Genomic DNA, 12,338 nt, shown 5'->3' with positions numbered 1-12,338 from the left:
GCTGAGTATGTACAAATCAATATAGTGCAATAATGATTCTGTAAGATGGTTATGAGCTGTCACATTTCTTGTTATGTATATTGTGAGCATTTAACTTTTCTATTAACTTGTTCGCTTTTTTTCTCCTTCAGGTCATCTTTAACCTGCCCTCACTGCCTTAAACAGAGCAACACCTTTGACCCCTTTTTGTGCATCTCCTTGCCCATCCCCCTACGCCAGACCAGGTACATTTACTGACACTATTTATAATGCAGTTACTTTTTACTGTGACTATTTTTAGTCTGTTTTAGATGAGAAGGACAAAATCTATATAGTTTTGTTTTAGTTTTTTATATCTGGTAATGGCCTCATGTTCTTATTGTCTGCTTATAGGGAAAACGATGCTGTGCTTGCTTATATAGAAGAGAAATTTTGCATTCATTATTACTGAAGTAGCTGGCATTGTCCTATGTTTATCTAGCAAAGGGGAATTTCTTAGTGTGCATCAGCCTGATGCTGTACCTTACCAATTTTGTATGCTTTAAATTTTTGATATACATAAAGCAGATACCACCTTTATACCCAATATAACCACTAAATAAACATTATAATATTCACTGAGAATTAAAATGCATTATTAAACACTAAAATGTTTAAATATATAAAAGGAAAGAATATTAGTGATGTTACTTCCATTGAATGTGTTGATGCAAACCATTGAGGTTTTGAAATCGCACGGCGAATCTGATTAAGGAAAGGCTGCTTCAAACAAGCAAAGAAACCTTTGACAGTCTGAAAACTGACCACAATTTCCAGTCAGTGGCTGCTTTATTAGGCACACCTATGCACCTGCTCGCTAATGCACATATCCAATCAGCCGACCATATGGCAGCCACTCAATGCATAAAAACATGCAGTCATTTTCAAGAGGTTCATTTGTTGTTCAGGCCAAACATCAGAATGGGGAAGAAATGTGATCTAAGTGACTTTGACAGTGGAGTGATTGTTGGTGTCAGACAAGGTGATTTGAGTATCTGAAAAACTGCTGATCTCCTGGGATTTTCGCATACAACGTCTCCAGAGTTTACAGAGAATGGTGCAAAAACAAAGGAAAAAACATCCATTGAGCAGCAGTTCTGTGCAAAAACGCCTTGTTAATGAGAGAGGTCAGCGGAGAACAGCCAGACTGGTTCAAGCTGACAGGAAGGCAACAACAGCTCGAATAACCATGTGTTACAACAGTGCTATGCATTCTTGAGTGCATAACATGTTGAACCTTGATGTGGATAGTCTACAGCTGCAGAAGACCATGAACATCCAGAATACTCTCAGTGCTCACTGTATTAGTTACCGCTTGTAACTGGTAAGTGGCCACTGGGTATATAGAGACAATTATTGTCCCTTAATGTGTGCGTGTGTATAGGTATGTTTCTTTGACATCACCAACCTCACAAGGTGCAGATCTGCTGATAGGAAATCGGTGGATAATGAGGAAGCAGTATTGACATGTTTATATGCAATTTGAAATTTTCATTTTTGATCGAGCCACTAGATCTTCCTAATATCCAGAATATAAAGAGCTTTTAATTTCTTTAGTGTCTTTTAGATTCCTGGAATGTCCAAGGTGATTGACATTGGTTAACTCACACATGTACTAGCAGAGATGGCTGTGCATTTGTGCACAATGGTGCTTTTGAGATAAAACTCTAGTTAATTTGCTTTAATGGTTTGGTCAGTACACTGAATAAATTCCTGATTTTCTTTATAATTGCAATGAAAATTTTCACAAGGGCATGTACTCATTCATTAATGTCAATTGCAAACTAGCAGACTCACTAGCAGACTTCAGTTAATACAGCTTGGCAGATCTCCTCCTTTTCACCATCGGTGCAGGTGCAGCACAGGGCTGTGTACGTAGTCCCCTGCTCTGCTCACACGCTACCGTTCTTGGTTGAATCAAAGGTGGTGACAAATCTGCATTTAGGAGGGAGATTGAAAATCTGGTTGAGTGATGACACGACAATCACCCCTCTATCAACGTCAGCAAATATGAAGAGCTGATTATCGATGACAGGATGAGGAAGTCGGAGGTCCATGAGCCAGTCTTCAATAGGGGAATGGAGGTGGGAAGAGGGTCAGTAGATTCAAATCAGAGATTTGTGCTGGGACCATCACAAACTGCCTGTACTTTCTTAGAATTTTGCGTAGGTTTGGCATGTAACCAAAATTTTTTGATAAACTTCTATGGAGCTGTAGAGTGGGACTGATGGACAGGTGAAGCCAGCTGGGGGAGGGGGTGGTGGAGATAGCGACAGAAGACTGGGGGGAGTGGTGAGACAGCAAAGGGCTGCAGAAAATGGAACCTGGTAAGAATGGAAGGTGGTAAATGTAATCAGATGAAAGAAGCAAGATTGGTGTGGGAGGTGATAGGCAGAATAGATGGGCTGAGGAGAATGGTGTTTCGAAAGGAGGAGGTGTGTGAGAGGATTAGAGTGAATCAGAAGAGAGAATGGAACAGATGGGATGTGTGTTATCAGAAAATGGAAAATATACCATTCATACATTTGGGTTGATGTCTACCCAGTTAGAATGTAAGGTAATACACATAAAATGCTGGAGGATAGAAGGTTTTGGGCCTTACCCTGGGAATGGAGGAGGCAGGGCACAGAAAGGTTGGTGTGGCAATGAGGCGAGGAGTTGAACTGACATACAACTGGGAGTGCAGGATAGTCCCTGCAGACAGAGCAGAGCATTCTATGTATTGCACTGTCCTGCTGCCACAAAAAAATAAACAAATTTCATGACATATGTGAGTGATGATAAACCTGATTCTCATATGGAACTCCATTGTGGACTAAGAGTGGGGAAAGGGGCAGGGAGAGGGGAAGGGATAGGGAAGGAAGCATGAAGCATGTGAGAGAGAGACATTCTGTAATGATCAATAAATCAGTTGTTTGGAATCAAATGAGCTTGCCTGGTTTCTCAGGGCTAGGAGTGTCTGCACCCACGCCTCAACCCGCCCCTGGCACTCATTCTCTGCCATCTGTCCAACGCCTCTCCTGCAGCTCTCCACCCTCAGCATTCCCAGCATCCTTTGCTCCTACCAGATTTACAAACTCGCTCTCCGCTCCAAGCTGACAAATACAGTACTGTGCAAAAGTATTAGGTACCATAGCTATAGTACATATGTGTGCCTACGACTTCTGCACAGTACTGTTCTAAAGCAAATGCCAGCATTTATAATTGATTTTTCTATCTCGTACTACTGCATTGCAGTTATTAGTCTCAAGGTCGGTAATGCTGTTACATTCATATTACAGTACCTGTTTCCTGAATGTGATGCTTAAATAAAATATAGGTTCAATCAATTCAGTGCCGTGTATTTTGAGCCATTAGCGCAGGGTTAAGAAGCACGGAACTGCCAGGCAATATGGGAGTAATTAAGGAAAGTAAGACATTCTTGCCTCGAAATTCACCTCCAGTTAGAAGCACTAAACTCACCGGGCTAGAAATTGCATTATTGCTTTTTAGTGAGATTAAAACATCATTTCTGCTCATGCTAGTATTGTTTTTTGGAAGACTGAGAACTTTGCTTCTAAGGTTCACAGAACTGCTCTGTTAGGTTTCCTGTTATGTTGTCACACTGAAACTGACACCATCTCTTTCAGCGTGGCATTGTATCTTGACACAAGTTTTTGCACTTATACCAGAATTTAGCCCAGCAAATGCAAGTTCTGAAGCTGAGTTTTAAAGGGTCATGCCCAAGTGCAATCAACATTCTTCGTGCTGTTAGGGAGCAATGTGACTACAGAGAGGGAAAGAGAGTGCGCCCAGGGGCCAGAGAGAAGTGGACAGGTTGGTGAAGACGATTGCATGTCCTTTATGCAAGAGGGCCACAGATGTCTTCCAGGACTGCAGGCAGGTTCTTCTGAAAGGAAGTTGTTGGTAAAGTCAAAGTAAATTTATCATCAAAGTATGTACTGTATAGGTTACCATACATACCTTGAAGTTCATGTTCTTGCAGACATTTACAGAAAAATATAGAACTACAATAGAATTTACAAAAACATACATAAAGACTGACACTGTCAATATGCAAAAGAAGAGAAATCTTGAAAATATAAGAATACATGTATTAATAATACCGAGAACATATGTTGTAGAGTCCTTGAAAGAGAGGTGTAGGTTGTGGAATCAGTTCAGAGTTGTAACGAGTGAAGTTATCCACACTGCTTCAGGAGCCTGATGGTTATGGAGTAATAACTGTTCCTGAACTTGATGTTGTGGGATCTGGGCTCCTGCCCAATTGTAGTAGTGAGAAGAGAGCATGGCCTGGATGATGGATGCTGCTTTCTTGTGGCAGTGCTCCACGTATGTGTGTTCAATTGCAGTCATGAGGATGGTCTCTGAATGCTTACGTTTTGGGGAAATATTCAATGCCAGTAATTTGGCTTCCTTCTGTGAGCTGAAGGTAAAGTAGGTGAAGCCTTCATTCCTTGATGCTGGAGTTTGTGGGATTCCCTTCATGCAGCAGTGAACAACAAACTGTGTGGTGTGGCATTCGTCATGGAATGATCCTGAGGATGGGAAGATTGCCTTGATCTTCACTGGCAAATCAGTTCAAACATCTGAGGCACCATTTAAAGTCTCAGGGAGGACAAAGAGTAATCTTTGAGTAATTAATAACGATCATATTTCATACCTGTGAAATTTGAAAATATCACTACAGAGTCTTTGACATTGTTCAGTATGGGAAATTTACCCCGAAAAATAAACAGTATTACCGCAGCAGAAATTCACACTGAAGTTTCAGAATTGAATTTAGTGCTGGGCACTTTGACCTTCGGAAAAGTGTTAAGAATTGTTCTTCTCCAGTTCAAACATAATGTGAAACTCTGATAATTTGTCATTCTGCTTACTTACTTTGTTCCACAACTGGGCTGTTGGAAGTTATGCCTATTAGATTCATAGTCATACAAAAAATACAGCAAAGAAACAAGCCCTTTGGCCCATCTAGTCCATAGCAAACTGCCTGCCCCCATCAGCCTGCAATAACAAGCACCTTTCTCCCCACATACTATGTAGTAATATAGTACACTTAGACTTGTTCAGTTTAAAGAAGGTGGGAATTCGCCAAGCACTCCAGACCCTGGCACCCTGTGACAAACTGACCCAAGTTCCTGATACTGGTGCTCTGGACCCCAAGCCAGACTCATATCACATACATTCTGGACCCTGGCCATACAGTGTACCAGATCTCCAGCTCACATTTTGGTCTAATGAGTGAGCTCAGTACTGAGCCATCAAGATTTCCAAACAATGGAATGGCAAATTATTGGAATTTCCCTGTCTTTTGAAATCTAGACCTATTGTTTACAGTAGAATTGGATTGTTTAAACTGGATTGGACTGGACAGAGCTACTTTATGGCTTATTTTGGAGGATACCTTTCCAGTCTTGTGTTTTCATAATTAGACTAATTTGCAGCAAGTGCACCAGCTCAAGGGGTTCCTTAGAGATGCATGAAACACAAGTACTTACAAATTAGGATTCACCCTCTTTTGCTGCATTTCATCCTAACACACAGTTCAGGGACCACTTATATATAAAAAAAAGTGAAATTAAGAAAAATTTCAGTTTAAAAAAATGTTAAGATGGTTTGTTATGTTAGCATTCTGTACATCCTAAGCACACCTTCCATCAACTACTGCATGCAATGAACACAGTTGATACATCTTTGCCACCAACTTTAAGGGAAACAGGTCTTTGCCTTAAAATATTATCTCTCTCCATGACTGCCACAGTATAGCAACATAAAAGGAAATAAGGGACAACTTGATGAGAGGGAGCACAACTTATTTTTTATGGCCACCAGCAACTTCTACCCACTTCCATCACGTTAACATACTCGAGTCCCCTTCCATGATTGACCCCAACCCCACGGTAAGGCACGAGCTCATTGCTGTACAGAGGCAGTCAAGTCAAGTCAAGTTTATTGTCATTTCGACCATAAGCTGCTGGTACAGTACACAGTAAAAACGAAACAACGTTCCTCCAGGACCCTGGTGCTACATGAAACAACACAAAACTACACTAGACTATGTGAGACAGCACAAGGCTACACTGGACTACGTAAAACAAACAAAAACTGCACTAGACTACAGACCTGCACAGGACTACATAAAGTGCACTAAACAGTGCAGGGCAGTACAATAATTAACAAGACAATAGGCACAGTAGAGGACAAAATGCAATATAATAATAAATGATGTAGATGTCAGTCTAGACTCTTGTGAGTGTTGAGGAGTCTGATGGCTTGGGAGAAGAAACTGTTGCACGGTCTGGTCGTGAGAGCCCGAATGCTTCAGTACTTTTGACAGATGGCAGCAACATGTAATTGTGCTCTGTAAAGCTGCGATTAGCACTTTGAATCCTGGCACTGGTATGTTAGTTGTTTGATGCATTAAAAATAGGTAGGCAGATAAAGACAACAGCAGATCAGTGCTCTAGTAAAGATCCTTTCAATCAGCTTTCCTTGCTGACTTGCTTTAGATTTCTACCTTAATGTAATCAATGGAAAGAGGTTTCAGCTGCGGGAATGCTTAACTCCTTTGATTTAAGATCCCAAGTATTATTATGCTCCTAAAGGAGCTGCAACAGAATTGCATTTTTAGAGATTATATTCTCTGATGAAAAGATTAATTTACCTACCTGGATTAATTCAATATTTCCATTGGAAGAGACGCCAGATTGGTTTAGCCTCAAGACATCACTGTTCATGCGCATGTAGACAGATCTCTTTTCTATTTACTATCGATCTGAATATGTTTTTTAGTAGCTCATTTAGCATGGTGGCCTATTTTGTGTTGTTGCCCGAGAAGACATTGATAAGGATATAGGGAATGTCTTGGAGTTATAATTTAAATAAATAAGATTTCTTATCCAAATATTGGCTTGCCTTCTTATTATTTTCTTACTTTTTGGGGTGGGGGGTGTTAGTCTATGTAGATATTTCATTACATTTTCATGGGCAAATTCAGCAAATGTACAGCAAGCCTAGAAGAATATTTTATGTACAGAGTAGTAGAGTACAAGAAGTTCTGCTATAGCTGTAGAAAGTCTGCGATATCAAACTTCCCTGAGATGCCTGAGAGAAATGTTCTGGATTTGTCTTTATGTACCAACCCACTGGGTAAAGGTTTAATATCTACTATGCAGGGTAAGTTAGTGATTTTGAGGCGTGCTTCTTTCGATAAAGTTAGAACTGCCTGGGAACAAGATCTAATTATCTCTTTATCCGATGCGGTGTGGGATTTAATTCTTAAGTGAGTTAACTCAACCTCTCTATGTGCTCGCCATTGCCTTTTGCAGTTTAAGGTTGTACACAGGGTTCATATGTCTAAAACTAAATTATCGCGGTTTTATCCTGACATTAGTCCTGTTTGTGATAAGTGTAAAGGGGCTGAGGCTTCTCTTATTCATATGTATTGGACCAGTCCTAGTCTTGAGAAATTTTGGAGAGAAGTTTTTTTAACCCTGTCTCATATTCTTAACTGTCATTTAGAACCTAACCCTCTGGCTGCTCTTTTTGGCACCTTGGGTGAAATAGATATGCACTTGAGTACAACTAAATGCCGAACATTATCTTTTGCCTCTCTTTTGGCTAGACGTTTGGTTCTTAGGTGGAAAGATGCTGCCCCACCCACTCATGCTCAATGGCTTAATGATATTATGGCCTGCTTAGACCTCGAAAAGATTAATTATTCACTTCTTAATTTGGACATAAAGTTTCATAAAGTGTGGGGACATTTTCTTGAATATTTTCACAATGCTTCTTTAGGGTAAGTTTATTCATTTTTTTCAGCATGCTACAATCCCTTTCAGTGCTTTTTTTCTTGAAAGTTATACAGTTTTTTGTTATGAATTATACTATGCTTTTGCTAGTCGGCATTATGTTATTTTTATATATATTTACAGTTCTCGGGAGTTGAATGTTCTGATTGATTTTTTTTTAATATATGTAAAGTGGTTGGCCTGGGTTTTTCTTTTTTCAGTGGGAGGTTGGGGTGGATATTAATTTTACATAATTCTCTTTTGGATGCTTTTTTTTTCTTACTGTTATGAACTATATATTGGATTTGTTTGTTTTGCACTGTATAAATTTCCATTTTGTTGCTGGGTTCTTTGTAGTTTCACTGTAGAAATGTATAAAAAAAATTAATAAAAAAAAAAGAAAGAAAGAAAGTTTTGTTTGACCACATCTGTGCACTCTAAGCAGGTCTCAACAATTCCTTCCAAAGCTGTACTGATAACTTTTGAGGGATAGATTTATCTGAATGAAATACCGACTTCAGCAGCCAATTGAAAAGGAGTAATTGAGGGAAGCCAGTATCTTAGGTAGCAAAAAACTATTTCTTGCAAACACAAGGAATTCTGCAGATGCTGGAAATTCAAGCAACACACATCAAAGTTGCTGGTGAACGCAGCAGGTCAGACAGCATCTCTAAGTTCACCAGCAACTTTGATGTGTGTTGGTTGAAAAAAACTATTTCTGATAGTTGGCATATCTCAGCCTGAAATCCTTGTCTAAAAAAATGAAACCTTTAAGTAGTAAACACTCCTAGCTGCGAAGGGTGATGTCACGTAACCGGCAACAATGAATATAGAATTGAGTCAGGTTTTATAAAAACAAACAAACATTTATTAAACTCTGCTCAAAAATAGCAAAATGTATTTAAACGACTAAATTAACCGGAAGTTAACTGCTAAAAGGCAACTCTGGGACAGTTCTTAAAAGTGTAAATGTGAAGACAGTTCTTAAAGTGGTAAATTCGAACACAGTTCTTAGAATGGTAAATTCGAAAGTCCAAGAGATTTATACAGTCAATTAGGAGAGACTTCTCTGGAGAAGGATTTCTTCATAGACGCGATGTTTCTGCTGGTTCTGTCCAAAGGGTACACGACGAAGGAAATAAACGGCTTAAAAGGAACTGACCTTTTCCTGGCGAGCGAACCCTGCACGAATTTCCTTGCTCTTTTGGCAGGAGTTATCTCAGATACAGGCCACTATTTCTTGACTGAAGACTCAATAAGGTCGATCCTTTATGAAACTGCCGAACCTGACACCAACTTTTCTCAATCCTTCGAGTCTCGTACTTTTATAAAGGTCTTCACTCTCCGATACTGAACTGCAAATGTAAAACTAAAACTAAAACGTGGCAGATATTGTTGTAACTGCTGGCACAAAGGTTCTACCTTAAAATAGAAAGTAAAACTCCGGTTTAAAAACAAACTGCGCCATAAGACGAATATGCAGCATAACGGAGTAGCAAGCAACAACTCAACTGAAACTAACTGCGTCACACCAGGGGTCTCCCTTTTATACCTGTCGTGAACATGTCCACATGTGACCTCACACTGGCAGGAAAATTACATCACCCCACCATCACATGACCATTATCTCATGCTCATAAGATACTCAATTACATCATGCTCATAAGACAGTCACAAAATATCCATGAGGTATGTAACAGTGATAATATCTTGGAATTCTTCTGTAAGTAGTAATGCTTGTAGCTGAGCAGTTAGTTTTAAATCTGGTTGAGACATTTTTGTCAGCCATATGGGAATAAGCTGAGTACATTAGAGCAGTGGTCCCCAACCACCGGCCCGCAAAGCATGAGCTACCGGGCCGCGAGGAAACGACATGAGTCAGCTGCACCTTTCCTCATTCCCCGTCATGCACTGTTGAACTTGAACATAGGGTTGCCAACTGTCCCACATTTGCCAGGACATCCCATATATCAGGCTAAATTGGTTTGGCCCATACGGGACCGCCCTTGTCCCGTATTTCCCCCGCTAAGCTAGAGCGTTCCTATGAAACCTTTCGTGCCAAAATGGCGTAAAGCGAAGAAGCAATTACCATTAATTTATATGGGAAAAATTTTTGAGTGTTCCCAGACACAAAAGAACCTACCAAATCATACCAAATAACACATAAAACCGAAAATAACAGTAACATATAGTAAAAGCAGGAATGATATGATAAACACACAGCCTATATAAAGAAGAAATAATGTATGTACAGTATAATCGGAAAGATTAAGCCAAAACCGATTTGTGGAAAAAATTCGGCATGTACGCACATGCGCACACAGGTGCCCGCGCAAGGCTTCATGGTCACGGTAGTCTATCCTGGGGTAACGCAAGTGTCCTGGGATTTGACTGCTACTTTTGTCCCTTATTTGGGAGTGAGAAAATTGGCAAACCTCACTGTAAAAGACATGTTGAGGTGAGTTTAACCCTACTTGAACACCACCACCCCTCCTTCAGTTGGCCGGTCCGCAAGAATATTGTCAATATTAAACCAGTCCGCGGTGCAAGAAAGGTTGGGGACCCCTGCATTAGAGCCATAGAGAGACACAGCATGGAAACAGACCCCTCGCTGATTTAGTCCATGCTGGCCATCGTTCACCAAATTCTGATCAGCTCCCACCCTTGAGATTCTACCGTTCACCAATACACTTGGGCAATTTAGAATGGCCAACTAATTGACCCTCTGTCATGTCTCTGGGACATGGGAAGAAGCCGGAGGAAACCCACATGGTCAAGGGAACAGATAGCACTTGGGGTCAGGATTGAATCTGGATCTCGTGCTTTGTAGCTGGTGACTCTACCAGCTGTCCCACTATCTCTTTGCTGCTGCAGTTTCTTGACCTGTGCTCGAAGAATTCAAATTTCAATGCCTATAACAATCGGAATCACCAATATTTAATGCATGTACTGCATAACTTACAAGAGTTAAATATAAAGGAATATAGTAAGGATAGATTGTTATTTCTGTGCTGCAAATGATGACTATGAGACTTTTTCTGATTTTCTTTGGATTCATTTCCCCCCACCCCCAACCAAAAAAATGAGCTAATTCAGAAACAGTTTCATAGGGACCAGAAAAAGTGGGTCAACAGAGATGGTAACCCTAGTTCTAGATGCAAGGAGGAGGTATTAGTCTTTCCACAGTGATAGTGGAAAAGAACACTGTGTTGAGCTGACAATAATTAGTTCTAAATGTGAAGTAATTAACCATGATAATGAAATGAATGCAAACATTGGAAAAGGAGAAAGAAGTGAAGATTCCTGACCTTTGTGACAAATATTCTCTGGACTTTGCTCTACATTTCAGATTGGAGTATTAGAAAATTATAATGGTCGCCAGAGAAAATGGGAAATATGAATTTTCAGTAAAATACAATTAAGGAAAAGAACAAAAAGAAAATTAATTCTTCCTCCAAGAAAATGGGACGCATAATGAGAAAGGATTTAATTATGGTATACGTAAATGAGGTCTTGAGGTTAGTGGATGGTTATCTGAGATTCTGAGATATGAATTTGCATGACAATATGTAAAGTGTTTTCACTGTTGTTAAAAAGTCCTAAGGTACTTTATGGAAATCATGTAAAGAAATGATAGGGCAGGTGATTGGAGAGTTGGGCTTTAAGGAACATGATCAAGGAAGGAAAAGGAGAGCAGTGGCAGAGAGGTTAAGGGAGGCACCTGAAGGCAGAGGCATCAGTGGTGTAAGAAATAAAACCGAGAATGCTCCACATGCCAGAATGAGAGGAGTGCAAACATTTTGGAGGATTAGAAGTTGGAGAAAATTATTGAGATAGGAAGGGTGAAGGGATTTGAGACGAGAGTAGAATTGTAAAATTGAGCTGCTGCAGAATTAGGAGCCTTTACATTTTAATGAGCCCGAGGATGATGCTGGAGTGGAATTAGATGTGAGCTTTGGATGATCTCAAGTATTTGGAGTGAAGAACGTAGACCTCCAGGTGTGTGTGGAATAGTCAAGTCTAAAGGCGGCCAAAGCATCAAGAACTGAGCAGTGAGTGGCTGCGGCAGAAACAGACTGAGCTGGGGGTAAATTGCCATTTTTAGTGTTATGTGCTCCAAAGTTCTTTAGAATCAAATCTGGAAACAGCCTGATATAAATCTCAAGAAGGGATAGAACGAAATACACAATAGAGTTTGTGGAAGGTTTGAATAAGCTTCGGTTCAGCATTCCTTTTATTTTGTTGAGAAATTTTTTTTTACCTGGAGTTGTAGTAAGTAAAGATGACTTAGAGCTAATGGAGGAGTTGCAAGGAGGTATGAAGACTGGTGTTGTCACGACATGTGGAGAGATAGATCTGGCACTTTCAGAGAATGTTGCCTGAGAAATAGAAGGGCGACAAAGATAGATCTTGATTAAAGGAATGGGATGGGAAACCATTGCATGTAGATCTCTGACTTTGGATAGATGACAAAGACTTCAGGTCATTGGAATCCCACACAGTAGGACAATGCTGTGGAGTGCTTAC

At 40.1% G+C, this 12,338-nt stretch overlaps 1 protein-coding gene across 1 annotated transcript in view; it reads left to right on the top strand.

The window, feature by feature from the left end:
- usp43a (ubiquitin specific peptidase 43a) overlaps window positions 1-12,338 on the top strand; it is a 484,729-nt gene that overhangs the window by 195,721 nt on the left and 276,670 nt on the right. The window contains exon 4 of the mRNA XM_063074321.1: window positions 132-224. Within this exon, the coding sequence (XP_062930391.1) occupies window positions 132-224 (93 nt within the window). The remainder of the gene's footprint in view (window positions 1-131; window positions 225-12,338) is intronic.

Source organism: Mobula hypostoma, chromosome 22, assembly GCF_963921235.1.
Source record: "Mobula hypostoma chromosome 22, sMobHyp1.1, whole genome shotgun sequence".
Taxonomy (NCBI): Eukaryota; Metazoa; Chordata; class Chondrichthyes; order Myliobatiformes; family Myliobatidae; genus Mobula; species Mobula hypostoma.
The sequence above is the reverse complement of the archived record's forward strand: the minus strand, read 5'-3'. Positions and strand labels throughout refer to the sequence as shown.